The 27682-nt window shown below is 42.8% G+C and overlaps 4 protein-coding genes across 6 annotated transcripts; 1 reads left to right on the forward strand and 3 right to left on the reverse strand.

Moving 5' to 3' along the window:
* On the forward strand, window positions 1061-13649 carry LOC110437014 (DUF21 domain-containing protein At1g55930, chloroplastic-like). 3 transcript variants are annotated; one of them, XM_021464989.1, is made up of 15 exons: window positions 1061-1829; window positions 3397-3494; window positions 3589-3682; window positions 3761-3843; window positions 3925-4023; window positions 4991-5072; window positions 7537-7676; window positions 7751-7829; window positions 7939-8002; window positions 8173-8264; window positions 9124-9189; window positions 9841-9957; window positions 10510-10689; window positions 11438-11731; window positions 13306-13649. In XM_021464989.1, the coding sequence occupies exons 1-14, from the start codon at window positions 1248-1250 to the stop codon at window positions 11696-11698; spliced, it is 2037 nt and encodes a 678-aa protein (XP_021320664.1). In that variant the 5' UTR covers window positions 1061-1247; the 3' UTR covers window positions 11699-11731; window positions 13306-13649. The 3 variants fall into 3 exon arrangements, with proteins under 3 accessions (XP_021320664.1, XP_021320666.1, XP_021320658.1); XM_021464991.1 differs by lacking the exon at window positions 13306-13649 and adding an exon at window positions 11962-12102; XM_021464983.1 differs by lacking the exon at window positions 13306-13649 and having other exon boundaries at window positions 11438-12544.
* On the reverse strand, window positions 11696-12620 carry LOC8062992. The gene has a single exon (XM_002466816.2). It carries the CDS (start codon window positions 12309-12311, stop codon window positions 11910-11912), a length of 402 nt encoding a protein of 133 aa, XP_002466861.1. The 5' UTR covers window positions 12312-12620; the 3' UTR covers window positions 11696-11909.
* Window positions 16773-17700, reverse strand: LOC110429676 (translation initiation factor IF-2-like). Its single transcript, XM_021446011.1, has 3 exons — window positions 17520-17700; window positions 17174-17431; window positions 16773-17090 (listed from the first exon to the last, which is right to left on the reverse strand). Exons 1-3 carry the CDS (start codon window positions 17688-17690, stop codon window positions 16773-16775), a joined length of 747 nt encoding a protein of 248 aa, XP_021301686.1. The 5' UTR covers window positions 17691-17700.
* Window positions 22689-26075, reverse strand: LOC8062993. The gene is made up of 2 exons (XM_002466817.2): window positions 24727-26075; window positions 22689-23125 (listed from the first exon to the last, which is right to left on the reverse strand). Exon 1 carries the CDS (start codon window positions 25936-25938, stop codon window positions 24769-24771), a length of 1170 nt encoding a protein of 389 aa, XP_002466862.1. The 5' UTR covers window positions 25939-26075; the 3' UTR covers window positions 22689-23125; window positions 24727-24768.

Below are 27682 nucleotides of genomic sequence, written 5' to 3' on the forward strand. Positions count from 1 at the left end.
ATTCCACCAGGAGAACAAAAGCAATGTTGTGGTGATCAACATCAAGGTATATCTGTAGAGCTTTGCTTTTACCGGTTAACGTGCAATATGAGTGCACAATTATGTTTAGGATAGATTTATTAAGCTAATATTGTTATCTAGTGCCACTAGGTGGGGACTAACAATACACATGTGTTAGACTCAGTGACATGGTGAGGAAGCAAGTGAAAACCTTTGAAAATGCAAACTCAGTGCTAAAGGTGTTATTGTTCCGTCTGCCACATTTGGGAGATATCATATTTGAAAAAGGGTTTAAGAGAGGGGCTTGGTGAGATGGTTTGAATAGTCACTAGATAAGTCCGGTGGTCATCAGAGCTTAGGCACACCCACTTTACTAGTCTAGTCATCAGGCTGTCTCACTCTGTAGTGGGCCACCAAAAATATCCATGCCTCTAGGTCCGAGCACTAAAGTTTAGGCTCCTTCACTTTGGGAGAGAAGGGGACGCTGGACACGAGGCAACAATCGGCAATGGCTGCAAAGCACACAAAGTTTAGAAGGATAAAGGAAGACGACTAGAGGAGGTTAAATAGTCATTTCTATAACTAAATCATGAATCCTAGGCAAATAAATAACATTAATAAACTATTTGTCACTTCCCACTATAACAGCAGAAATAAAACAACAGAGATAATCTATTTTCATAACAATACAATAAAAGGTACATGACTCATTATTTCCATGATGATTCCATCCCTACCTGCGAGCGTGGAAAGCCTAAAAAGCCTCTCTCCACGGCCTTCCTAAAAAAAGCCCACCTGGCCACCTGTAGTTCAATATAAGCTACTGGAGAAGCTAGGCGTTTGGTCCATCTCGAACCGCTTTTAAAGCTAAACAGCCCAATAACCCATTTCAAACAAGGTCGAAGCCCAATGAGGCAGGTGGCCCAAAACCTGACCCGATTCTCTCCCAATTCTTTTTCCTCGTGTTGGAATCGGAATTGGAATTGGAATTTGTACGTAGTGGCGGCGATATCTGGTTCAGAGTGGGTGTTGATTCGTGGAGAGCAGCTGGTCGGGCCCATCCGCGCAGTTGGCTTGGCTTGGCCGCTGCCGCCCGTGCTCGCACCGGCCGCCCCACCTCCATCTTCCCATGGTGGTGGTATCATCCCCCCCCTTTCCTCTTCCTCCTCCCCACGTGCAACCACCTAACCCCTCTCCCACCGCCCTCCTCGCCTAGCCCGCCGCCACAGCGGCCGTCGACGAGCGCCATGCCCGCCGCGGCGTCCACCTCCGCGACCTCGCTGCTGCTGGGCGGCGGCAGGCTCCCGCGGCTCCAGCTCCAGTCCCTCCGCGCCCCCGCCAAGCCCCCCTTCCGCCGCCCGGCCTCGTCCCCGTCCACACCGCTCCCCAGATGCCGCGCCAGCGCGAGCCCCCGCCCTCTGGGCCCCGTCTCCGCCTCCGCCCTCGCGCTGCCCGTGTCGGTGACGGCCGCTCCCCCACCGCAGGTGGAGGATGGTGGCTGGGTGGGAGGCGCGGCCGCGGCCGCGGCCGTGAGGAGAGTAGCTGTGGCGGTGGCGTGCGGGGCGCTCGCGGCGGCGTGGTGCCGCCGGGCGATGGCTGTGGGGGCGGCCACGGCGGCGGGAGCGGGAGCGGGGGCCGGGGCCGGGGCGACGGGGGCGGTGGAAGCTGCCGCGGGGATTGGAGGGATGGCGCTGCACGGGGGCTGGCCGAGAGTGCTGCAGATTCTGCAGCTGCTCAGGGAGCAGGGCCTGGTTCTGGCCGCGCTGCTCGGCCTCTCTGCGTTCTTCTCCATGGCAGAAACTTCTATCACGACGCTTTGGCCTTGGAAGGTGCGTTCAGCAAGTCTACGGAGACCCATTTTCTTAAACTCCTGTTGTTGCCATAGTAATTACTGTACGTACGCGAAATGAACTATGCTTCCAGTTTTGCAATCGGTTTGGTTCACTGAGCTACGAGGTAGGATATTGGGAGATTTTTGGATACTTAGATGAGCAGATTGGTATTGGTGTAGTGTTGCTGCTAAGAGGGGATGCTGAGATGGGGTGAGTGTCTTATGGGTACGTCCTTGTATCAACTACTATACTCATTCTAAATGGGTTTATGCAATGAGTATTTGTATGAACAAAGCAAACGGATACGCACTAGCTTAGGCTGTTGGGTTGGGCTGTGGCATGTGTGGGTCGAGGATGTGGCGGTTGTCATGCACATCCTGCTTCAGCAGTGATGTGATAATTTTGTCTCGCTTGCTGATGACATAATCCACAGCACAAGTTTGTATTTGAGAAGTGATGTCACTGCTGGGAGTGTTGCTGAAAGACATGGGGAAAGCATTATTGCTCCTTCCTTTTTTTTGTAGGATAGAGGGCTGAGCAGCAGGCATAACTGATTGACAAGCTGACAACAGCAAGGTGCTTCAGATATAATGACAGTGTGCACATGCGCTTTAGTGACATGTTGTGCTAGTGATCTGTAGGAGAATTAGGCAGGGAATCTATGCAAGGAAAGTTTTTATTATTTTGAAACTGGAACTAATGACACTGGTATTGGATTACCGGTCTTACTGACTTTATATATAATCTCCCTTCACACCTAATCTCATCAACTGGATAGGTATTTCTGGTTCAGAATATTTATAGCTTTGAACAGAACATTGGTGCTCTTGTAACTATCATTAAAGGGGTCCTGCCTCTTTGTTCATGTTTATCAACATTTAAATTCAATTCTAATTCTTCAAAGACTACAACAAGGTGATCAATGTAAATTGATGGCTGGATTCGGTTAATCACATGTTGAACTTGCATTTTATTTTTAGTAGAGGTTTATTTGCAAGCACAGGAATAATGAAGCCCTAGGTTTAGTGCATTTTTTCCCTCCAGAGTTGAGCCTAAGGATTCAAGTTCACTGACACTTATCATTGTGGGTTCAAGCATTTGCACACATATTAGCATATTGAAATGGCTAAAGTATTAGAGGTTGGTGCTAGAGTCTTTCCATAACAGCGCACTTGGGACTGAAGTTTGATTCATGCAAAATTTTTCAATTGAATCATGCTTGATGTTCAAAAACTAGCAAGAATCATAGAAATAGCAACACTGTATTGTGTAATAGGTTGCATACCTTTTCCCCCTTTGCATTTGTTTATTTTTCTAACGTTGTTTGGAAATTGCCACATCAAGGCCTAATTTTCTAGTGATCTGCCTAGCGCCCAATAGCTAGCTAGCCTCTCTACTCAAGCATTGAGGCATCACCCCCTTCTACCCACCTAGGGCATTTTCAGATCAGTGTTTTGAAACTTTGCTTCGTAGTGGTACTCTTTTCTTATTGTAACTGACTGTATGCTGAGAGCGAATATCTATATGCTGAGACTTTGCTGATTTCTTTTTTCCTTTGCATTAGGTTCGTGAACTAGCTGAGAAGGAACCTGAGAATGGTGTTTTCAAAATGCTCCGAAATGACGTCACTCGTTTCCTGACAACTATTCTCATTGGCACAACGTAATCCATGGCATTTCTAAGTTGTGCATCACTCATTGCAATTTTGTTTTACTAACCCTAAACCCTAATCTCGGGCATAATTTGTATGAAATAGTGTGGTCAACATTGGCGCAACAGCAATTGTTACTGAGGCAGCAACAGCAATGTTTGGTGAAGCAGGTGTTAGTGCAGCAACAGGTGTCATGACAGTATGTCTCCTGTCTCATACTGGCCTTCTGCTCTTGTGTAAGTGTTCTTTAATCTAACTATGGAGCACCATTTTTTAGGTTGCCATCTTACTTCTTACAGAGATCACTCCCAAAAGTGTTGCAGTCCATAATGCCACCGAGGTCGCTAGGTTTGTGGTAAGGTGAGAGATATCAAGTATAACTTAGTTTCAAACATGTTTATTTTGAGTACTGAACATTGTGCATTTGTTGCGATATATCAGACCGGTCGCATGGCTTTCGCTGATCCTCTATCCAGTTGGGCGGATTGCTACTTTTCTGTCTATGGGAATGCTAAAGATTCTAGGCCTGAAAGGGAGAAGGTAAGACTGTAAGAGTATGTATAATACTCTAGTTCTTGATCAACTAGAAGATAAATTCTTTGAAAATATGCCAACTCAATAAGCTCATGTTAGTCATAGATTATATCCCCCATTAGTTATGATATGCTTTCAAGAAGGATACACAAACAATAAATTAATTCATGCCACAAGAACCACACAGAACTCTTTTTTAAGAGCATATGGCTTGCTCTGCGTAGTGGATATAACCAGGGAAGCACAAGGATTGAGTTTCTAGGTGTGTGTGGGTTCTGCTCAGGTGGGCAACTCTAGCTTCATCCATCTGTATCTTTTTCTTGATGAAATGGCATGCAGCTCTTTTGCGTCATTCGAGAAAAAATAACCAGGGAAGCACACTGATTGAGTTCCTGGTTCCTGCCAAATAAAATCTCACCTGTTTTCTTTTAAAAATGGATTAAACTTGTATATTACTAGAATTCAAGTACAAATGAGATGGTACAACATGGACTAGATTAGACTAGTTTGAGTATGTGTTGAGTCTAGTTTATAGGGTGATAGTTGTACTTTCTAAAATTTCTATAATTAGTAAATAGTGCAGTGACTATATTTTTAATCAATAGATGACCGTTGACACTATTCCAAGAATTGCATATCATCTGTTATTGTTCATGAAGGATCTAATTCTAGTTTGAATTTGCTAGAAACTTATTGATTGCTTTCTGTATAATTTAGTTTACAAATTGAATTTAGTATCTGATATTGTAATACAATACACATTTGTATGTTATTTTTTGCATTTTTTTTACAAAATCCAGTACTCAAGTACATTGATTTGCTATGTCTTTTAGTTACTACATTTGTATATGTTTAACCAATATACAATTGAGATTCCTATATAGATAAGATTTAGTTTTTCTTTTTCATAACTCTTGACATTTCTGGAGATCTACTTCTGAATCTTGTGCATCATATACACTTCTTTCCTCAGTGAACCATATGTTACTGAAGATGAACTGAAGTTAATGTTACGAGGAGCAGAGTTGAGTGGTGCAATTGCAGAAGATGAACAGGTTAGACAATCTAGTATATGGAGATGCCCATATATTGTGCTGCATATTTCCTTCTTTATTCTTTATGTTTCTGTGTACCTCACAGCAAGATTTTGTTATCCAGTGCAATCTAGGCAAAGCCTTTACTTACAATTTTTATATCATATAGAAAGCTGACTACTTACATAAATAAAGAGTGAATTAATGAAATTTCAGGAAAATAGTAACTAACGTTTTTGCATGATTTTAACTGCTAATTTAATGTTTGTACACCATCTCATCACATATATCCAGAATTTGAAAAGCAGTATGGCCCCAAAGGTTTGAGTTAGATTATACTGTTGCAGACTAGGATTTTGCCTCTTGATAGTTTACTAGCACACTTTGGCTACTTCTTTGTTTTCTTGAAAACGCAGGAGAGCTGCACTTCATTATATTAAGAGGATAAAGGGCAAGAGCCCGAACAACCCCACAAACACCATACACACACCACACACATCACACACTCACGCCCCAACAGAAATGTTACATTCGCGCCCGTAAGAAAACACACAACGCGACCACTACTAGGCTAAACATTTCTAACTATCGGGGAGGAGGGCAGTCAAGAATGATAGCTCTCGAGCTGCTGCCATAGACCATAAACGGCGCTCCTCGCCTGCTATGATCAGAGCGCCAGCAAGGTTTGGAGCTGCTCCATCAAAGACACACCCATTGCGATGGTTCCATATAGTCCAAGCTCCGAGCATAACAAGAGAATTAATTCCTTGCCTTGTCAGCCCATCAGCAGTGCTGCTAGCCTTCTCCCACCAAGCATGGAAGGATAATTCTGTAAGCTGAGGGGACAAAAGCCTGATTGAACCAAAATTCTCTTGTGAACACACAATGGACAAGTAGATGGTCGATAGTCTCCTTTTCATGGTCACAAAGGAGGCAATTCTCCGGATGAGGTAACCCTCGGCGTGCTAGACGATCAGCTGTCCAGCACTTATTGTGCGACCAGCCACATAAAGAAACGGCATTTGGGCAGCACCCATGATTTCCAAATCTTTTCCCATGGTCCAAAAAGAGTAGATCCGAAAAAGAAGCCTTCATATGCCGATTTAGCCAAGTATTGTCCATTAGAGGAGAGCCTCCATAGGTGCTGCAGCTGAAAATCCAGAAGTAGATCCCACCATAAGTGAAAGTAGTCAACAAACCCACCAACTGTGAGCGCTCCTTGTATGTCCAAAATCCAAGCCCGGTTAGTAAGGGCATCCTGGACAGTATGCTGCTTAACCCTCCTTTTAGGAGTAGCCACAAAAAGTCGAGGGGCAAGATCTGCAATGCATTGCCCATTGATCCGATCTGTCCAGAAAAGAGTGTTTGCACCATCCAATTTCAGAAGTTACTGCCACTGAGTAGAAGGCTCTTACTTGCTTCGGCACATGGAATGGTAGAGCAGCCCAAGGACAATGAGGTTCTGTTTTCTGCAGCCAAACCCATCTCGTGCGCAAGGACCAGCCAAGGGTTTTTAAATCTGAAATTCCCAGGCCTCCAAGCTCTGGTGGGCCACAGACTTTGACCCAAGCCACAAGACAATGACCACCTTTTTGCATATTTTCGACCCCTCCAAAGAAAGCCACGCCAAATTTTATTTACCACTTTGATAGCCATGGAGGAAAGTCGAAAGCAATAGCTAAGTAAATGAGCATTCTCAGTGAGAACTGATTGTACTTGAACCCTTCTTCCAGCCCTTGTCATTAGGTCTGCCTTCCAGCCAGGAAGTTGATCTGCAGTACGATCAATAATAGGCTGCACTTGTTTCTTTAGGGAGAGGGGCAGACCTAAGTATTTGCATGGGAAATCCGAGAGGGGCACACCTAGCTAGTTTCTTTGGCTACTGTTATCCTTTAGGTATTTTGCAGAACCTTTCCATAGCAATCCCATTAATCTTTAGGAAGCGATCCCATTTGTTAAAGCCCCTGCAGGCAACTTTCAAGTTCATTATTCTCGATCACAGGTAGTCATTCTGCATATTTTTCCCTCAGAATCATCATAAGAATTGGGTTAAGTGGATAGGTCAGACTATAGCATGGAAATACATAAGTACTGATAGGTTGTTGAAACTATCTAAGACTACAGATTTATCGTGTCAATTTGTCACAAATAACAGATTTTAGCTGATGAAATCAGTACTTCTGCAGTACATAGAAATACTAAATGTGTAGTTTTAGTTTTGCAAAAACAAGGACACTAAATTTATAATTCTGTGATAAAACTTCTTAAATCTGTAGTTTTGTGATAGCATAGCCCACTCACACATATACAAAAAAAAAGAAAAAGAAAAAAAGGAACCATATAGTTATTTATGTGCTTAGATTCTAGGCCCTAGAACTAGAACCTATAGCTGTGTTACACTATTATGAATTCCTAGTCCGTGCCTGCTTGTGCAGGACACTTTTCTACTTGATCAGCTAAAGTCAGCACCTGAGTCTTTTAACAGGATATGATCGAGAATGTCCTGGAAATTAAAGATACACAGGTGAGGGAAGTAATGACGCCTTTGGTGGACGTAGTTGCAATTGATGCTATTGCAACACTTATTGATTTCAAAAACTTGTGGGAAACTCATCAGTACTCTAGGTATTGTCAACTATTATTGTCGCGTGTATTTTCAAGTCTTATCACTGACATCTGCTGCTATTTGTTATTTCCAGAGTTCCTGTATTTGAGGAGCGCATAGATAATATTGTTGGAATTGCATATGCAATGGACATGCTTGAATATGTTGAAGAGGTATGTCTCTTGTTTACCATTTAATGTAAAACTTAATCACAGTGAGTCTTATTTGCTCCACATGATGCTTCTCTAAAGGGAAAGTAAAAGGTGTATTTTTCTTTTGAAGGTTGAGAAGCTGAATGAAATCACTGTTAAGAAAATCGCACATATGCCTACATACTTTGTTCCAGGTAATTTTTAGTAACATTGTTGGATACAAGTATCATGATGAACTAAAAGAAGGCATCTGTCAGTAGTTATAGGGTTGGATGTTTTTCCACAACAATTAATCATTTCTGCCACATGTTTTCTCCCATCTATGCATCATGGATGTAACATATGATACTGTTTCATCTGGCAGATTCAATGTCTGTTTGGAACCTATTAAGAGAGTTCCGGATCAGGCAGGTTCATATGGCAGTGGTCCTTAATGAATATGGTGGAACTATTGGTGTATGTCCCTATGAAACCCATTTTTTATACTTTACAAACTGGACACAGTTTAGTACTTGTTAATATTCTTGTTATGCTTTCATCCAAGGCTAGTTGCTCAATTGAGACCATTTTGACTTATGGCACACAACGAGGTTCAACATTGTTTACTCCAATCAATTTTTAGTTGTAACTTCCAAGCATGCTAGTTAGTTTGCTAATAATTGATGAATGCTAGTCAGTACATGGTGACATTTTGATGGCCATTTATTGGCAACACTACTGGCTTTTGTTCCACAATGGTCGTGTTTTTAGCACAAGCATGTGGTGCGATGCTTCAAGTGATCTTGCTGCACAGCTTATGTAACTGCAGCAATGGGGCACTTTTCATCTGTTGCAGTAGCAGTCCCTGTTGTTCATGGTTTGTTTCCTTTTAAGATATACCCCACACATAGAGATTAGTTATGCTCCATGCAGCAGAGATTATTACTTTCCACAAGTTTAGAGATTGTTTCTTAGGAAGTAGTTATGCTCACAGTTTGTTCATCAGTTTCTGTTTTCAGAAGTAGTTGATGAGCGATGAACATGTTTTGATTATGTTTGCTGCTGAAAGGATAATTCTTTAAGATGTTTTTCTCATTACTGATGCTCATTGGTAAAAGTTGCAAATGATTGGACAAAGCTACTACCCGTGAGCTTCCTTTGTCTCACATACCCTTCGAGCAATTACGCTTTAATGTAGCAATATCTATCCATTACTTGCAGCAACTAAGTCCTATTGTATTCAGAAATGTTTATTAGAACAGTTTGTAATTTCATATGTTTATCACTGCATGGGACATTGGGAATTACTCTGACCTTTGGCCAAAAAAAAATGCAGATTGTAACACTAGAAGATGTAGTGGAAGAAATAGTTGGTGAAATATTTGACGAGAATGATTCCAAGGTGATTATTTCTGGAATTTTTTATTTCAAATCGCAAGTGGGTGTTCAGTGCCATACATATGCATGCTATTATTTTCTATTTCTTTTTCAAAATTATTTCCCCCTTTCTTTTGGTTTATTATTCCCTTTTTGCCTTGTAACTATCGTTCTTATATTACATAACTGACTTTTCATATGTTGGTAATAAATAATGATATGCTAGCATTTGAACTTACGAAATTTAGTGGGCCAAACATACTGAGCCATGCCAAAAAAGACAGGCAAATCATACAGTCATATTTTAGCAGCAGCAGTGCATTAGCGCGGTGGGTACTGAGCCGGAGTTTGCATGTGCCTGAAGGTGGCTGAATGAATAAGGTGGATATTACCCTACCCGCACCCAAATCAAAATGTGTATTTTATTTCTACCCATACCCTCCCCAATTAATGCGGGTGTGGATTTGAATATGGGGATTGAATATCCAGCGGCAGGTATAAAGATTAGATCTCCTGCCTCAGTGCTTCTCCAAGATCTGGAAGCAGCTGCTTCACTCCTATTTTCTGTATCCTAGTCAAAACAAAGGATTTTTCCATGTAGCAAGCTAGTTGCTCTTTGTCATTTGCTTAGGCAGTCTCTCAATTCCTTCTGCTACTCTGTTTTTCACCCTTTCAGGAGGAAATCCAGAAGAAAACAGGCTATATAGTGAGGCGGGGAGATGGAACATTTGATGTTGATGCAAATACATCAATAGATCACCTCTCTGAAGAGCTTGGTATCAAAATACCAGAGGTATTGTTTCTCATTTGATCTTAGCTTTCTCTACAGTTGCTATGCATTCCCTTGGACATGTGTATATTTAAGGAAGGTATGGCTCGGAAAATAGTAGATTGATTATGAGTAGTACAAAAGGGTAGGCAAGGATGATCTGGGATTTATAGAACAATACCCAATCAGGGAGATCCTTGCCTAATAGCTAATCAACTACATAAAACCCATGGAGGCAGGCTTAGGTGCCAGGGCCCATGCGGCCAGCCCAATAGCCCTCTGGAAACTCCATTCTAACATATATGTTGGAGTGGACACTGTATGATGATCATCGAAATGTGAGTTCCATCATTTAGAGATGCCTGGTTTGCAGAACCTATACAGATATAACGTTATTATATCTATTTTTTGGTGGAAACTGGACATTTAATATTTAGGTCAACAAAATATTCACAAATGTTCTGTTTGTAAAATATGCCCTTGGTAGTCATCATTTATATGGTGCTCTGTATTTCTGTCATGTTTCTCGTAGATTGGCTGATAATCTTGAGACACTTGGACACTATCTTTTGGCAGGGGCATCAGTATGAGACGGTGTCTGGTTTTGTCTGTGCATCTTTTGGCTATATTCCAGAAGAAGGTGGGAAAATGCTTGTGATTCTTGAAAAGGATTACAGAGAAGAAAACGGTGAATATCAGGAGGAAGGTTCTGATCGCCAAGATGATAGAGAAAAAACTCAAGCTTACGAACTTGAGGTAATTGTTACAACTCCTTGTGTACTCTGTTTGCTCAAGAGTTCTAGTACCAGGTCAATTATTATAATGCGATTATCTTGTCATCGCTAGAAATCTTTACTAGTATATATAACTATTATGAATTTTCCTTCATTACTTGAAAGCTGAAAGACACCACAAAAGCTTCAATTTTCTTTGTTGATGCAATACCATGAAACCTTTTTTGTTAAATAACTCTCATTAGAACCAATTTTCCATACAGGGCATTTGGTTCTTAGATCATTTTATAGGATATTTCGTACTATAAGTAAGAACCAACTACTATCCACAATTACCTCTACATGCTTGTTTGTGCATATAAAAAGACAACAATACTCAGAAGGTTGCTGTAACATGTCCACACTCCGCTTTTGTGGTGCTAATACTACCGAACATTTGTAATTGCTTTTTTTATTTGAAGCTAAAAAAAGAAAGTATACAAAAACTAATAGATAAGAAAACCAACTACTCAATTGTCAATTCAGAATTCATACTGTGGGTTATAAGGTTATTTCAGTGAAATTGTTTTGGTATTGGTACACAACCTTTATTAGTTGGTGCAACTCCCATTTCCGGAAGTCTTCGTACACTTTAATTGAATTGCTGCAGCCCTAGGAATCCATAGTTTCTGTTTCACAATTCACCCAAAGTTTCATTCTTTGTTGCAGAATTAAATAACCTTCTGTAGTTGTTTTCACTACCTTTATTACCTGGCTTCTCTTGCTCACAGATAGTGGAAGCTAATGCAAGGAAGGTGGGCAAAGTCCTATTTAAGCCAATAAGCAGTGAATGTGTTGGTGTTGACAACAAGGGTGTGAACCGCCTGGTCTCCAAGAAGATCATCAAACGGAAGAAGCAGGGCTATGATGATTCCTCCGGTGACGAGTATCCAGATACAACAGAGAATGGCTGCCCTGCTGAGGCACTCTCCTACTCGGATGGTAACAGTGCCTTGTTGGAAGATGCAAGCAGTTCTAGTGCCAAGAGGTGACAATAAAGGAACTCCAAGACCATCGTACTACTGGTAATAATTACAGCACACCGTCACCGGTCCTAATACCCCTTGTTACAACAGAAGAAGATGAGAAGAACATAGTAGTAGGCTACCCAAAAAAAAAAACTGCGAGAGCAACACCAAGAGGTTAACAGCAGTTTAAGGCATTGCAACATTTTTCAGTAGCAGGAGTAGCAGTAGTAGCAGTCTAGAGGTGCAGCGAGGTGTCGACGTCGACTTCACCAGAGACATGTTTGTAGTTGTAGGTCTTACTGGGCCACAGCTCCACCGCAATGGGGTCGCTATCGCCGTGGAGCTGGAAGCTTTTGCATTCACAGACAGTGGTTGGCACGGCCGGGAATAAGGAGGCTGCGGCGGCAACAGCGGCAGTGGTTTCCCGCAGCGGCCTGCACGGGTAGAGCAGCTCCGGGTGGAAGAACCACTTGACGGGCATCTCCCTCGGGGAGGCGGTGGCCGCAGGGCGGGGGGCGAGCACGTGGAGAAGCCTCTCCTCCCGCTTCTCCCTGATCCTCTCCAGCTCCCTGAACCTCTGCTGCAGCAGGGCGATGGAGGAGAACATCACCTGGCCTTCGCTGCTCTGCACCCCCATGATGACTGGGCGAGAGGGGGAGCTCTCACTCCAGCTCCGAGTTTCAGTTACGTGTTCGTGTCGTGTGTATCTCACTCAAGCGTCTGTCTACTTCGCTCGGTGTGTGTGGGGGTTTTGCTTGCTGCTTGAAGGGGTGGTGGTCTTGGGCATGTGCGTATTTATAAGCCGCAAAGTTTTGTCACGGCGCAGGGCGTCGTCTTGTGGTCGTCTTGCAAGTTGCGCCAATTCTTTCATCTTCATCTTCCATTATGTGATGCTATGCCTGTTTGTGTGTTTTGTTTATGGGCTGATTGAAAAACAAAAGAGGCACTATTGGTATGAGAGAGAATCTGGGAGGAGAATGTCACGTCGCCCGAGAAAGGAAGTGGGAGGCGTGCAGGTGAGAGAATAAGGGGCGTGGCGTGGGAGAGTCCAAGGAAATGGGGCTGTGGACGCTTGCGCTTGTTCCGTTCCTGGCGGTGGGAATCGCCGTGTGCCGTTGTGATGTGCGGGGTGGCCATGATTGCGCCTCTGTTTGTCTGTCACCTTTTTCCCTTGCGCATTGCTGCAGCAGCAGGGCAGGGGAGAGGTCTGCATGCCCTGCCATGCCCTGCCCTGCTGCTCGTACTAGCTCGCTACTACTCCCTTCCCCCTCTCCATCCAAACGGGCACTGCGAGCTTTTCCTGGTCTATAATGGCGTCGTTGGAGCTGTAGTACGTGCTGTTCGTAGCAACTGTGGGCAGCGCTTTCAGGTGTGGAACTGTGCACTCCATGAGCCATTGTCTTCGTTTGCGTGTGTGAACGTGTTGGAGAGTCTGGGAGCAGAAAGTCTGCGTTGAACGTTACTTCTTTGGGTCTTTGACTGGTGCGTCCATAGATCTGTGAATGGGAGCGCTGATTGCACGCTGCGTAGTACAGTGCGTTCGAGTAACGCTGAGACGGCGTGCTGCTTTGAAGTTTCAACTTTTGGTTAATTCAGGAAAGTTGATTGATCTTATGTTTTTTGACGGCCAGGTAAACACGGCCAATTGCACCGGCGTCAAAAAGACCTCTGTCATCCGATGCTTTGGACAGTAATTGAGATATTCGTAACAAATGCTTCACTACCCGAAGAGAAAACTAGTTTTCGTTGGTTTCCGCATTTTGTGAAAATAAGAAAGGGCATGTTTGAGTCAGAGTCGGGTTATTATAATTGGATTATCGACTCTAATAATTAGAGTGCTAGATTTTTTGTGGTGGAACCTATCCATTTCTTGCCTAGCCAGCCAACTATCATGATGCTACATGGTATTTAAGTAACGACCATTTTCTCAAATGGTCAAGGATTATATTCTTCTTTGATTTTTTTTTCCCTTCAAGTGGCCTAGGGTTTTGTAGTCTAATGTGAACAATATCAGGTGAAAACAAAATAGCATCAAAGAATAGATAGCCAAAATGCCTAACGAAAAGGAAAATTGTGGGTTACATGTCTCATGAATTATTTGATGAAGTAGAATAAGATACGTTCGGTTATTTGAGAGAAAAAAAAACTGCACAACATAAAAAAATAACTGTTTGCCTAGTTGGCTAAGAAAAAATATAGTGGGCTCCATGGCTCCTAAGACTCTTTAAATATCATGTAAATGGATATAAAAGAAGTCAATAAATCATTCTGCTGATATTGACTGAATTATTTGCTATCAACAATTATCCAAAAAAGATTTCTTTAAGAATAATATTTCTACCATGTAAAACAAGAAGAAAAAGACAAATTAATCGGAACTTTTGTTTGTGGCTGGAACTATTGTAAATGTCATTGTTGAGTTGAGATATTTTTTTTTTGAAGTTCCCTTTTTGCGAGGAATGAGTAATCTGAACGTTATTTGTTTGTGGTTGTTGATTCCCTGGAGCTGTTATAGAAGTCATTATTGAGTAGAGATTTTTTGAAGTTCCTTTTTGCAACGAATGAGTAAATAGTTGCATAGATGTTTGATGGTATTAGCATACTCTGCTTCTAAAATAATGAAAGGGATTTTCCGTTACTATTTAGTTGTGGACTGAGGCCTGAAGAAGTATGTTTTGAAACTCGGAATTTCATGGAGGATTTGTAGGAATCCCATATATAATAAACATGTCAAAATTAATCCTCCTATATTTTCTTGGTCATTTTCTAGAGCTAGGCTCATTTATCTTTAATTTGTCTAGTGAAGAGTATATGTATATCCTTTGCTCCAAACATGTAGTGGTGAGTGGAGTTTACTAATATTATTATGTGTAGTTAACCTAGAACTAGAAGCTTGGTAACTGAGCCTTATCTAATCTGGCCCTAAACTAACTTATCATCCAAACTGATCAGTTGGAGTCTTGTGACGATGATATCTCTGGTTTGTTGTGGAACGGGACTAGTACTGCCGGACATATTATACATTGGATGCATGCGACATATATACAGTGTTGAACTTGTTTATATTAATTTATCCTGGATAGCCAATAGTAGCCCATAACATTAACATGCAACATAGTATATGCATTTGCATGTACTGCTAGTTCCCTGCTACGTACGATCCTGACAGTAGGCACCTAATCTTTCCATGCCCCAATATTTTACCGCCGCTGTCGCTTCCATTCTAGAGAGAGAACAATATGACCATCTTGTAAAACATTCTAGAGAAGAGATGCATGGAGAGTATGGCAATAATTTAAGCAGATTGATGGGAGCGAGATATTTTTAAAGGCAGATCATCGATTGATGCATGGGAGCGAGAGAGCTTAGCAGAGAAAATAAAGAAGATTGGTGATTGGTGATAGGCCGGGGCAGCCGTGGTGCAGCAGCAGCTAGAACTAGAGAAGCTAAAAGGAAGGCTGATGGCAGGGCAGGGCAGTAGTTTAAGGACGGGTCCATGCCTGCAGCTAGCTAGCATCTATCGACGTTCCTCCGTTGTCGCGGAGCCGGTGGACGCGAATGGCATGCGTGGGTGCACTACCCTGCTGATGCACACAGCATGCATTGCTGCCTGCATGCGACATGGTATACAGCTCCCGGCCGGCGTCTCTCCTCTCCTCTCTTCTCTTCTCTTGTCCATCCATCGGCAGCATACGGTCGGTCACTCGCAGCATGCATGCTCCTCTGATCGAGCTCTGCTGGTGTCGTGTCGTGTCGTCGATGGATCGGGGCCGGGTTGGGTGTTGCTGCATTGCATGCTCCCTAAAGCGCCGCCCTTGTTGCCAAAGTGAATGCTGCCGACGACGACCGCCGCGCCGCCCGTCTTCTTTTTCGGCGGAGGGGGGCGGCCGGGCACGGGCACGGGCACGGCACAGTCTTCCGGGCAGGGGCAGGGGCAGCCGGGCAAGCCAACACCTGCTAGCGGACGAGAAATTGAATCGAATGGGAAACAAAGAAAAAATTGATGGCTGATGGCTCCATCTTTCTTTCTGTCTGTCTGTCTGTCGGTCAGTCATTTTACTAATTTATTTGACTGCGCTACGGAGACGACAGTGTAACATTTTTATTTGTATTTAATAATTATTATTTAACTATAGACTAATTAGGCTCAAAAGATTCGTCGCGTAAACTATAGACAAACTGTGCAATTAGTTTTTATTTTCGTCTATATTTAGTACTTTATACATGTGCCACAAGATTTGATATGACGGGAAATTTTAAAAAGTTTTTGAATTTCGAAGTGAACTGGTCAAATATGCAATGCTTGTACGTGCGCACTAGTTTATGCCAATGATTCATTTTTCGCGGATCCTCCGAATTTCACACCATACAGTCAGAATATAATTGCTCCAAGACACGTCAATTTTGATGCGTCAATTTGTGCATGTGGTTCCTGGCACTACTGGATCCGGCTTCTTTGCCGAGAGCCGCGAGCCCTCGGCAAATGCCTAAAAGCCCTCGGCAAAGGCTTTGCCGAGGGCCATAAACGCCCTCGGCAAAGCCTACGGCGCCGTCGAAAAACGTCAATATTGACGTCGTCTTTGCCGAGAGCCATGCTGGCAGGCTCTCGGCAAAGATTCTTTATTTTTTTTAAAAAAAGCCTTTGCCGAGAGCCCTGCAGGAAGGCTCTCGGCAAAGAACCCCTTTGCCGAGAGCCAGACATCCAGGCTCTCGGCAAAGAACCCCTTTGCCGAGAGCCAGACATCCAGGCTCTCGGCAAAGCTGTAGTTCTTCTGAACCCGGCTTTCTATCTTTGCCGAGTGCCAGCCATCCATGCTCTCGGCAAAGCTGAGAATTTAGTTTTTTTTTCTGTTTTTTATCTGTTTTTTACATGCACAGCCACATATGTATATATATATATCACAAATCCCTTTGTCTATATCACAATCCACATATATATCACGCATGAAACATATCGAAGTCCACAGATATCACAAATCCACATAGATATGACAAATATAACATTACGTCCAACATAAACCATAAGTCACCACAAGTTCATAACATAAACCACAAGTCCACGTGAATATCACTCCTCGAAGTCGCTAGCGCCTCACCCCTAGTGCTGTGACTCTGACCTGTCGTCGCCGTGGCCTCCGTCGTGTCCCGAGCCTCCATCTGGCCAAGCCGACCAGGGTGAGTGCCCCCCAGGGTGTGTAGAGCTCGCACCTGCCCACGGCGCCCACATGGCCTGCCCTGGCACCGACGGGTACGGGTACGAGTACCCGGGGCGCGGAGGAGGGCTGCCGGACAACCCGGGGTGGCCGTGCTGCGGATGGGCACCAGGCCACGTGTGCTGCGTACTTGGGTGGCCATAAGTAGTAACCTGCCACCCACTCCTTGGAGAAGGGGTCGGGTTCGAACCCCACGACTGATGCTACATAATATAAAAGCGAACTCATTAGTATCTGCAGGACGGCCACACAAGCCAAAGCAATAGACAAACATATATACACTCACCGGACTGCCTGCAGGGGCAGGAACAGGGGGTGGAACAGGGGGTGGAGCGAAGAGCGAGGCAGGCAGCGGAGGCGCTGTAGAGCTGTGGATGGACTGGAAGTATCCGACTAGGTCCGAGATCTGACGCTGCGTGTGCTGCTGCTGTGCCTCCATGTGGCGCCGATGGGCCTCGTCTCTGGCCGCCAGCGCGGCCGCCAGCTCTCGCCGATGAGCCTCCTGCAGCTCGTCCTGCCTGGCCCGCAACTCCTCTAGCTGCGACTGCAATATTACACCCGCAATGGTTAAACAATGCAAAAGGAGATGTATATATGTAAAAATAATGGACGATGGATAAAGCTGTAGTTACCTGCATCGTAGCTATCTGCTGCACGGAGCTCGGCTGACGAGGCCGTATGGGGACGTCGGAGGTCGAGCTGCTCCCCTGCCGAACCTCGCGGAGCGTGGGTACGGTGGCCGGGTTGATTGCGCTGTGGGCAATCATGTACCGGCCGTGCTGCTTCCCTCCTCCCGTCCTCATGAGCAAGTCCGTGTCCGAGACCCTTTGCCGTGGGCCGTCCAGTCTGGCTCTCGGCAAAGACCCTTTGCCGTGAGCCTAACGCGCAGGCTCTCGGCAAAGAACTGCTGACTTTTTTTATTCTTTTTGAATTTAGAGCTGAGTTTTTTTTTTTGTCCTTGTGACTCAATTTCTAAATACATTTTAAAATTTGGCATTAATTTGACTTTTTTTGCTATATTTAACTAATTAATCTTGTTTCTTTATATTTTTTCACATAATTCAAATTTCAACTGTAGGTACATGAAATATTACAACTCAATGATTCGAAAAATGATAGTCAAGATATTTGGTGTACGTTGAGGTCGTAACCACAACCACACATGAAATCTCAACCCTCTCGCTAACATAACATGTCAAGGAATGTGAGGGAAAATGGATTTATAATTATATAAATTTCAAATAAACTCCAAAAATCACGAAACTTGGCGACGTGTCGTGTTATCGCATGTGGAGGCTGTGGTAAAAAATTCATAAGGTTCCGAGCAAGTTGCGACACCGGATGTCTAAAACCCAGACATCTCCACATGTTATCGAATGTGATCACATGCGGAGATGTCTGGGTTTTAGACATCTCGTGTCGCAACTTACTCGAAACCTTATGATTTTTTTACCACAGTCTCCACATGCCATAACATGACACATCGTCAAGTTTCGTGATTTTTGGACTTCATTTGGAATTTATATAATTAAAAATCACTTGTACGACACATGGATGGTCATGTTTTATATACAAGAAATTCAAACTCTTGGGTGAGTTTATGGATACAACATCAAAATGCAGTCTTGAACATGAGTATAATTTTTTGAATGACTATATTTTATTATTTCATGCTCCTACAGTTCAAAATTACTTTTTCGAGAAAAATACAAATAAAATAATTTAATTAAAAAATATAGCAAAATGTTATAAAAAGCTCTCAAATTTGAACATGTGCTTATATACAATATGTAAGGGTTACAGAAAAAGTTTGAGTACAAAACTAAAAAAAATCTTTCTTCTTTGCCGAGAGCTTGACAAGGCACTTGGCAAAGGCCTCCTCTTTGCCGAGAGCCTAACGCCGTGGCTCTCGGCAAAGGTGACGACAACGGTTGCCGTTACCAGCGCTGCTCCTTTGCCGAGAGCCTATCTTTGCCGAGAGCTAGGCTGTCGGCAAAGCTAGCCTTTGCCGAGGGCTTGCCTTTGCCGAGAGCTTGACCATCGGTAAAGTTTCTTTGCCGAGGGTCGTTTCTGACTGTCGGCAAAGGCAGTCTTTGCCGAGGGCTAGCTCTCGGCAAAGCTGAGCCCTCGGCAAAGCTCTCGTTTCCTGTAGTGTGGGCTTTGAATTGATCGATGGCAAAAAGCCGTAATGGAAGCACGTCGCGTCTTGAATGCATGCACTATATAGGAATATAGCTACACAAAAGAAGAGAAATAATGACACACATAGTAGTAGCTAGCTAGTAAAGTGTGTATGTAAGGCCTTGTTTAGTTCCCAGAAAATTTTGCAAAATTTTTCACGGTCCCCGTCACATCGAATCTTTAAACGCATACATAAAGTATTAAATATAGACGAAAATAAAAACTAATTGCACAGTTTGGTCGAAATAGACGAAACGAATCTTTTGAGCCTAGTTAGTCCATGATTGGATAATATTTGTCAAATACAAACGAAAGTGCTACAGTGTCGATTTTGCAAAATTTTTCGGAACTAAACAAGGCCTAAACCTAAAAGCCCATGCATTATTGCTTTTTAAAAAGTTAAAGCGGTGATGGATGGTTTTGTTCATGGCTCGAGGAGGATGTGTCCTAGCTAGTTGTTGGTGGGGGAGGTGAGAGTACCTAGGAAAATTTGCTTACATTTTCCTGTACATGCATGCATGCAACGCTAATTGGATGGATATGGTCGGAACATGCATGGGTCCACCATTCACATCTCTTGGTCCTACACGCACGCCTACTATTGTGATGCGTCTCAGCTTTTTAATGTGCCTGCGTTGCATGCATGCAGCTGGGTACGTAAGGACACGCCGCAAGCTGCCCAAACTCTAGCTCTGCTTCCCGCATTGCATTGCATTGTATCTACCTCGTGGCGCATTAGGGTTAGAGAGAGAGAGAGAGAGAGAGAGAGAGAGAGAGAGAGAGAGAGAGAGAGAGAGAGAGAGAAGTGTGGTATAGCTAGCATGCATCCATATATATCCGATCGACCTGTAGTTCATGGCACATTCATTAGGTTTGGAAGAGTGAGATCGAGGCAGGACGATATGTAGTACGTCGTCGTCCTTCGTATAAACGGACATTCGCTCAATGTTGAATTGTTGACAGACGACGATGCGCGCGGCACTTTGTTTGACCATGCATGCATTCATCCGTGCATGCATGGAGCGTCTATGTGCTTGTCCCTGAATAAACTAATTAATCACTGCACGAACTCGATCGCCTTGCTGTCAACTTAGCTTAGCTTATTACAAGTGTGTTAACGACAAGCAATCATGGAAATGAGCTGCATATAGACACTGTTCACAATGCACGTTATGTTGGAGCACTAGCTATAGCTAATTAATGAGCCAGCAATTAACAAAACGCCTGCTAAACCAAAATATGCATTTAAGCCATGTTTCGTTTCCTCCGGTAAAGTTTAACTCCTGTCATATCGAGTGTTTGGACACATGCATTAAATATTAAATATAAATTATTTACAAAACTAAAATAAAACTAGAGAGTAATTTGCGAAATAAATCTTTTAAATCTAGTTAGTCTATAATTAGATACTAATTGTCAAATAAAACAGAAATATGCTATATGCTACAGTACATCCTTAACCGGCAAGTACAGGCCGGGTGAGGCATGTCGGATGCTAGAGATGGCCAAATGGGCTAAGCCCAATAATACGCAGCCTAAGCACATATGGGCCTACTAAAGCATCGCATTACATTATGGGTCGAGCCACTATGTGTCTCGTGCCCTTTTTTACCATTCAAAATGGGTGCTCTCAGGATGGATCATAATTATGCCCCTTTTTAATTCGAGAGCAATGTTGATCAAATTTCGTCGTAGTTGCAGCACAGCCAAAAAAAAAAACTAACAAAAAGAGCCTGTCAGACAACCCATGGGCCATCCCAGCCAGGCAAGCCTGGCCGGAAACGATCATCTACAGCACCGGACAAAGCGTCAGAGCCAATCCTGGCCGTTAATCACGCTCTGGCCCACAGGTCATGGCTCATCAACCAGGCTTAAGTGCTTGCCTCCTTATTAATCAAGGATGCAGCGGTACGATCCTATAGAACAGATCCTGTTCAAGTAAGGTCGTGCTACACCGCGCGAGGCGCAGCCTTATAAGCTAGCTGAACGCAGTCTGCGCTTCCGAGGTGGTACTACTACTACTACGTTTCGCTAAGCTGTTCAGCTCGCCGCGCTAGCTAGCTAGGATCTAGCTTGGGCCGTGGCCCATGGGCCTTTCTCCTGTAAAAAAGGCCTAGGCCTTTGAGGAGGGCGGTCCAGTTGTTAGAGGGAGCTTGGGTGGCGTTCTTCAGAGCGGCTCGTGGCAAGTCCAGGCCATTGTAATCCATGTCACTTGTTTCTTGATTAAAAAAAAAGGCCTTTGTGTAGTGCAGTCCATGTATGGCTCATCGCATCTGGTCGAGTAAACAAACGGCTTTGTATTGCAGTTGATATTCTGCGCCTTTTTTAGATTCATTCATTCACAAGTAAACACATATCGAGCCACATTAGATTTAGCATGTTTTTACCGTTGTCATTTATATAGTGTTCTGACACGATGGCAAACACAAATGTGCCAGCAGCGAGGCAGTAAAGTTCGGAGACAGGTACTCTGCAACTTTATGTTGTTGGGCTGCGTTTCGCTGTAACTTTGCATAGGAAAAAGTTTACTTTTTCTCCTCTAATTTTCAAGATAATCCACTTTTCCTCTCGTAGCTCTAAAACTGGACAAATTATCTTCCTTAATTTTTTTAAACCGTGTATTTTACTTCCCTGAAGTGATTTTGAAGACAATTTTGCTACAATAAAGATATGATGCTGAAAATCCTATCTCTACCGCAAGAAGCAAAGATGAAAATAGTTGGTCTTCTTTTTTCACGGTGGGAGGCATGCAATAAGGCAAAGGTTGGTGAACAGTTGTGGTCGACAACAGAGATTGTTCACAGAGCCATGTCAACAAGCCTTTTTTTGCTCTATGCAGTGGTGAGAGAAAGGTGTAAAACCGGAGATGGAGAAGGTACACTGGTGTCCGCCAAACTCAGAATATGTGAAAATTAAATTTGATGGTTCTTTTATCGAGGACAAAAAGAGTGGAGCCTGGGGATTTACTATGAGGAATCATGAAGGATCTATGATCTTGGCAGGTGCATGAAACTTAGATAATGTTTATGATGCTCTATGTGCAGAAGCGCATGCATGCTTGATAGCTATCACCGTGGCAGTAGATCAAGGAATGATGCAAATTCAGTTTAAATCGGATTCTATGGTTTTGGTAAAAGCTCATAGATCTCCTGATTATGATCTTTCAGCTGGAGATACTATGTTTAGAGAAGCTAAATTTCTTCTAGACACTCATCATTTCTTTTGATATAAGTTATGTTCCACGTTCTTATAATGTCTGTGCACATGAGTTAACTCGCTATGTTTGTCATTGGACCCGGATCAATCTTATGTCTTGGTTGATTCTCTCCCAGAGTTTGTAATCTCTGTAGCGGTTCGTAACCTTCACGATCCACCAGAGACATAATAAAGCTGCAAGTCTTTATCTTAAAAAAATGTAAAACGCTCTAAGCACTCTGGCGCAAGTCCACACTAAAACTCAAAAATACATGTATTTTTCTGTATTTATTTCATACATAAATTAACGACGCTGTTCTTTCTTTTAGTAGTTGTGGAAGACGTACCCATCTACCAATCTCAGAATATGGCGTATAAAGGGGAGTGAATGCATATTTTTATGCACTTGTTTTAAGAAAAAAAAGTGAAAACATGTTTTTTAAGTATAGTATACACCTCCAACAACTCATTTGTCAGTAGAATTTCATAATCCAACCTAATCTCAGTTCAGAACTCTAAAATCTACTGTTGGCAGCTTTAGAATTTAGAAACCGCAAATCCGCAATCCCCACTTAAATAAAGCAGAATCAGATTGCTTTCTGCAAAAATTCCACACCCGCATCCTCAAGCTTTTCACTGAAGTATACAAAGGACAAAATTTAGAATCTTTTTCCTCAACGAGCGAGGCTGTCAAACAGTAGCCTAGAACGTGTTCAAAAATCACATTGCTCCGAGAACCTTGTGAAAGCAAAGCCTGAAGTAACAGTTCATGCCCAAAGTCACACAAATGCAGCACTGTCCTCTTCATGGTGTATGCAGTTCCTCAAACCCAATGTCCTTTGATGATTGACGTATAGGCCACCTGAAATGCAATGAGGAGATTAGTAGTGTCACTACCAATTTGCATGGCGAAGGCAAAAACAACTCATACAAATTAGATCATACAATGGATTTTGGGCACAAAATGTTATTTTACATCTTAAGTGGACTGAAAATCGGGGGACAACTGTGATACATCAAACATTGTAAACAACACATTAGAAAATACTCCCTTCTTTTACTCCCACTTGTAGGATGAATAGTGAATGCTAGAAGTGCATGCAAAGTGCATAAATAATATACACAGTCATTTCCCTAAACTATCAATGCTAGCTTCCAAAAGAGTAAAATCTATTGAACACAAACCTATCTTTAATGCTGCCAAAGAAATTTAATAATACTATTAATAATATATACATATATCTTCAACAAGCATCAGAGATCCTGGTCATCTGGTGTTAGTGCTGCAAACCTTTTTCAATTCAAAAATATTATAAAAGAAAACAAATTCTACAACACACATGCACACACAGAATTCCCTGTATTTTAACCAACCCCATCCCAGCACTGAGGCATAAATCATCATCCTCTGATCTTGCTGTCCACATTTATACCCTCCTTCATGTATATGGTCTATAAAACAGCACGTCATGTTTAATTTATAATATTGTTTGAGGGAAGAAACATTTTATCATACCAAAAATCATCTAGCATGTCTATCAACCTTGAATAGGACTCACAGAATTGCCGATCTATGAGAGAGGCTTAGGTATAACTTCATTTTGCTTTGTACAAAGCAAAAGTAAAATTCCATGTAAACTAATTTGGCAAGAATAAAACAACAATGCCACCATAGCACCTGAGGAATGAGCCAAATTTCTCACTCCTGCTGCCCAAAAATATGCTCTTCATCATCTAAGCCCCAGTAATGACGTGGATAGCCCATGATGAATTGATTATTATGTTCAAAGGGGAAAAAACTACGTTTACCCTATATCATGCAGCCGGTCTATCAAGAATGAACCTAGCTCGCAGAGCTGCCATTACATGACAAAACTCAGGAAATAATTTCAGTTTGGTTTGTACAAAGCCAAAGAAAAATATAGGTGCGAAATTTTGGTCCAGGGGAAACCCACAGCAGCGCCTTCATGTCACATGGGCACCAAAGGCAACTGAAAATCAAATCACTGCACGTCTAATGATCATGAATCTCTAATTTTGCAGAACTTCTATTCAAAGGCACATGACTAACTTCACTTCGGTTTTATATGAAGCTAAATAAAACAAATCTTGCTAACAAATTTGGCTCCAAAAAAATGACAGCAGCATTTCAGTTTAGTATTTAGAAACAATTTCAAACACTGGCCAGTCAGAAAACTAAAAATACAAGGAAAGCACAGTACAAAATCCACCCAAATACAGTAGAAAGAACACACAAACATCTACTGTTAAGTGTTAAGAACCAAAGGAAACAACTCAATACACTACCACCCTTTTTAGTCCACTATATGTATCTACTTATCTAGCTAGATGGAATTTCAGAACTAGAACACTGCCCTTCATTAGATACTAATAAAGTAACGATAAAGATGCCCATACAAAAATGTGAAGAAGTTGCAAGAATGAATTATGAGGATGGCAAACCTTAGAAGATATTCTTTACAGAACTAGTTACCAGAACAAGTCTTAGCTCTTTCTCTTTCCCTCTGTCAGGCCACCAAGGAGCTCCCACTGGTGTTTTCCAGCACAGCTAGAAGCATAAGCAGCAGCAAGACCTGGGACACTCATCTCGTGCGGGTGCACAAGTTTAGCCAGGAGATTATCATTGCCCATCACTGCAATAGTATAGAAGCTGAAACTAGAAGTCACCAATCCCTTGTCCTCGAGAAATTTCATCAAGTAATAGCGCGGCAACAACCGACGCTCCACACTATACAATAGCAACACTGGCCGATACACAATGTCTGGCATCTGCAACCCAACATCACCCATTAGAAAATCCAAGCTTTTGCGAACCCTTTCCGGAGCTAAGTTCAGGATATTCGGCGCCTTCCTCACTGCTGACGCTATATCATCCCTCGACCAGCCAAGCTTCTCAAACAGCTGTATATTACTCTCGAGCTTCTCACGGTTGAAGATCGCAAACCTCATGAACGCGAAGGGGAAAGCCCACGTGCCCTGCTGGATTCCAAACTCGGCAACGCGTGCCAGAGTTTCCTGGAGGTGCTCATTGCTCCTGACAAGTATCCGGGACAAGAAAGTGCTGGGGATATCGGAAATCTGCATCCCGCATCGCTGAAGAAGGGCCAGGTTGGGCTTGGCGACCTTGTCGAGGTTGGTGCTGAGGAGGCTGCCGTTCATCTTGACGAACCGCAGGAGCTCGTCGAAGGAGCCGAAGACCCCAAGCCAGAATTCAAAATTGCGGAGGAGCGAGCGGCTGCGGATCCGGGCCTGAGCGGCGAGTACTACCTGGCCGACCTGGTGGCTCGACAGGCCGAGGCTGCGGAGCTCGGCGACGCGGGGGGCCAAGGTCTTCCCCACGTCGACGCAGAGGAGTCTGGGATCTTTGGCGACGACGGTGGCGAGGTCGGTGCCGGAGATGTCGAGGCCGGCCAGGAAGGCGAGCACGGCGTCGGGCTTCGAGGGAGAGCTGAGTCCGGGGATACTTTTGGATGCCTTGAGGGCCTGCTCTCCGGAGAGGCCGCATCTGGCGACGAGGTAGTCGGCGACCGTGAAGGGGCTGCTCGCGGCGGCGGCGGAACCGCAGAGGAGGCGATGGAGGGGGGCGATGCAGGAGGTTGAGCGGCGGGACGAGGAGAGTAGGTGTGGAAGAATGCAATTTCGGAGGCGGAGCATAGCGTCGGGAGCGGCCGGCGGCCGGCGACCGACGGCGGGAGGGATTGCGGTGAGTGAGACTGCGCCTTCAGCCTTGGGCCCTTGGCATTTGGCAACTCCACAACCGAAGGCCGAAGCATCCAATTTGGGCCGTAGCCCCTCATCCAGATTTCAGCACTTTTCATCACACTCCAGGCCGATTCACACACATTTTTCTAACCTAATTCTCATTTCAGCCTCCTATATTCCATCCACTCAAAAAAAAAGCTGTATTTTATACATAATGTATTACCAAGTTTAATGGTATTTTAATTTAAACAGCATTATTTTAGATTTGCATTTTAAATTGCTTAAGTTTTTAACTGATAAATATTTAACAAATTATTTTCACATCAAATAATTCGCAACTGTTATATTTTGAACAGGGATCTTCCAATGGCTATAAATCAAACAGCCATCCTTCCCACGGCTATATTGCAAATTTTGTCTAATGTATTACCAAGTTTAATGGTATTTTAATTTAAACAGCATTATTTTAGATTTGCATTTTAAATTGCTTAAGTTTTTAACTGGTAAATATTTAACAAATTATTTTCACATCAAATAATTCGCAATTGTTATATTTTGAACAGGGATCTTCCAACGGCTATAAATCAAACAGCCATCCTTCCCACGGCTATATTGCAAATTTTGTCTCCAAGATGCTATATGTTTCATCTGCATATATGCAGGGGCGAACTTACAAGCAAATGAATCCCGGTGCACTATTTAAGTAACTCACACAACTTTATTGAAACATATGGTGAGAAATAAATACCCTGGTGCCTGTGCACCAGGTTACTTCAACATGGCTTCACCCCTGTATATATGTGTGGTCTTCACTTGATTCATGCATTACTTTTTTTCCACTGTGTTGTTCTTACTCCATTAGAAATAAGTTATCTAACTTGATTGGATTCCTCTTCCTCGTATGATGATAACAACGATTTTATGGAGTCTGATCCTTAATGTATTACACTAAAAACACACTCAATATTAACCTCTTCATGCTTCACAAAGGGTGAATCTATACCTAGGCGTTATTACATTCACTGGAACAGAGAAAGTGGTAAATGGAGGGTTTTTCTGAAAATCCAACCTACATCCATATTTTCTTTTTTTTTTTTCTATTTGTCCCTCAAGTTTAGCATGACTCGTTCTCTAATTCTACACATATGGTTCATAATCATACATACTCCCTCCGTCCACAAATAAATGCATATCTCATATCCCGAGGAGTCAAACCTTTTTAAGTTCGACCAAGTATATAAAAAAATATACTAATATTTATCATATGTAACATGTATCATTAGATTGACCATGAAATATACTTTTATAATATACTTATTTGTAGATACAAATAATAATACTACTCCCTCTATCCCAAATTGTAAGTCATTCCAAGAATCTTGGAGAGTCAAAGCATTTTCACATTTGACTAAAATTATAGAGAAAAATACTAAGATTTGTAACGTAAAGTAAGTATACTATGAAAATATAATTAAGAAAGAATCTAATGATACTTAGTTAGTACTATAATAATAATTATTTTATAATATAAATTTGGTCAAACTTAAAAAAGTTTGACTCTCCAAGATTCTTGGAATGACTTACAATTTGGGATGGAGGGAGTATTTGATATATTTCTAGTCGATTTTAAAAAAGTTTGACTCCTCGAAAAGCGAGATGTGCATTTATTTATGGACGGAGAGAGTATGAGTTTCTT

The sequence above is a fragment of the Sorghum bicolor genome, chromosome 1 (genome assembly GCF_000003195.3).
Source record: "Sorghum bicolor cultivar BTx623 chromosome 1, Sorghum_bicolor_NCBIv3, whole genome shotgun sequence".
In the NCBI taxonomy this organism is placed as follows: Eukaryota; Viridiplantae; Streptophyta; class Magnoliopsida; order Poales; family Poaceae; genus Sorghum; species Sorghum bicolor.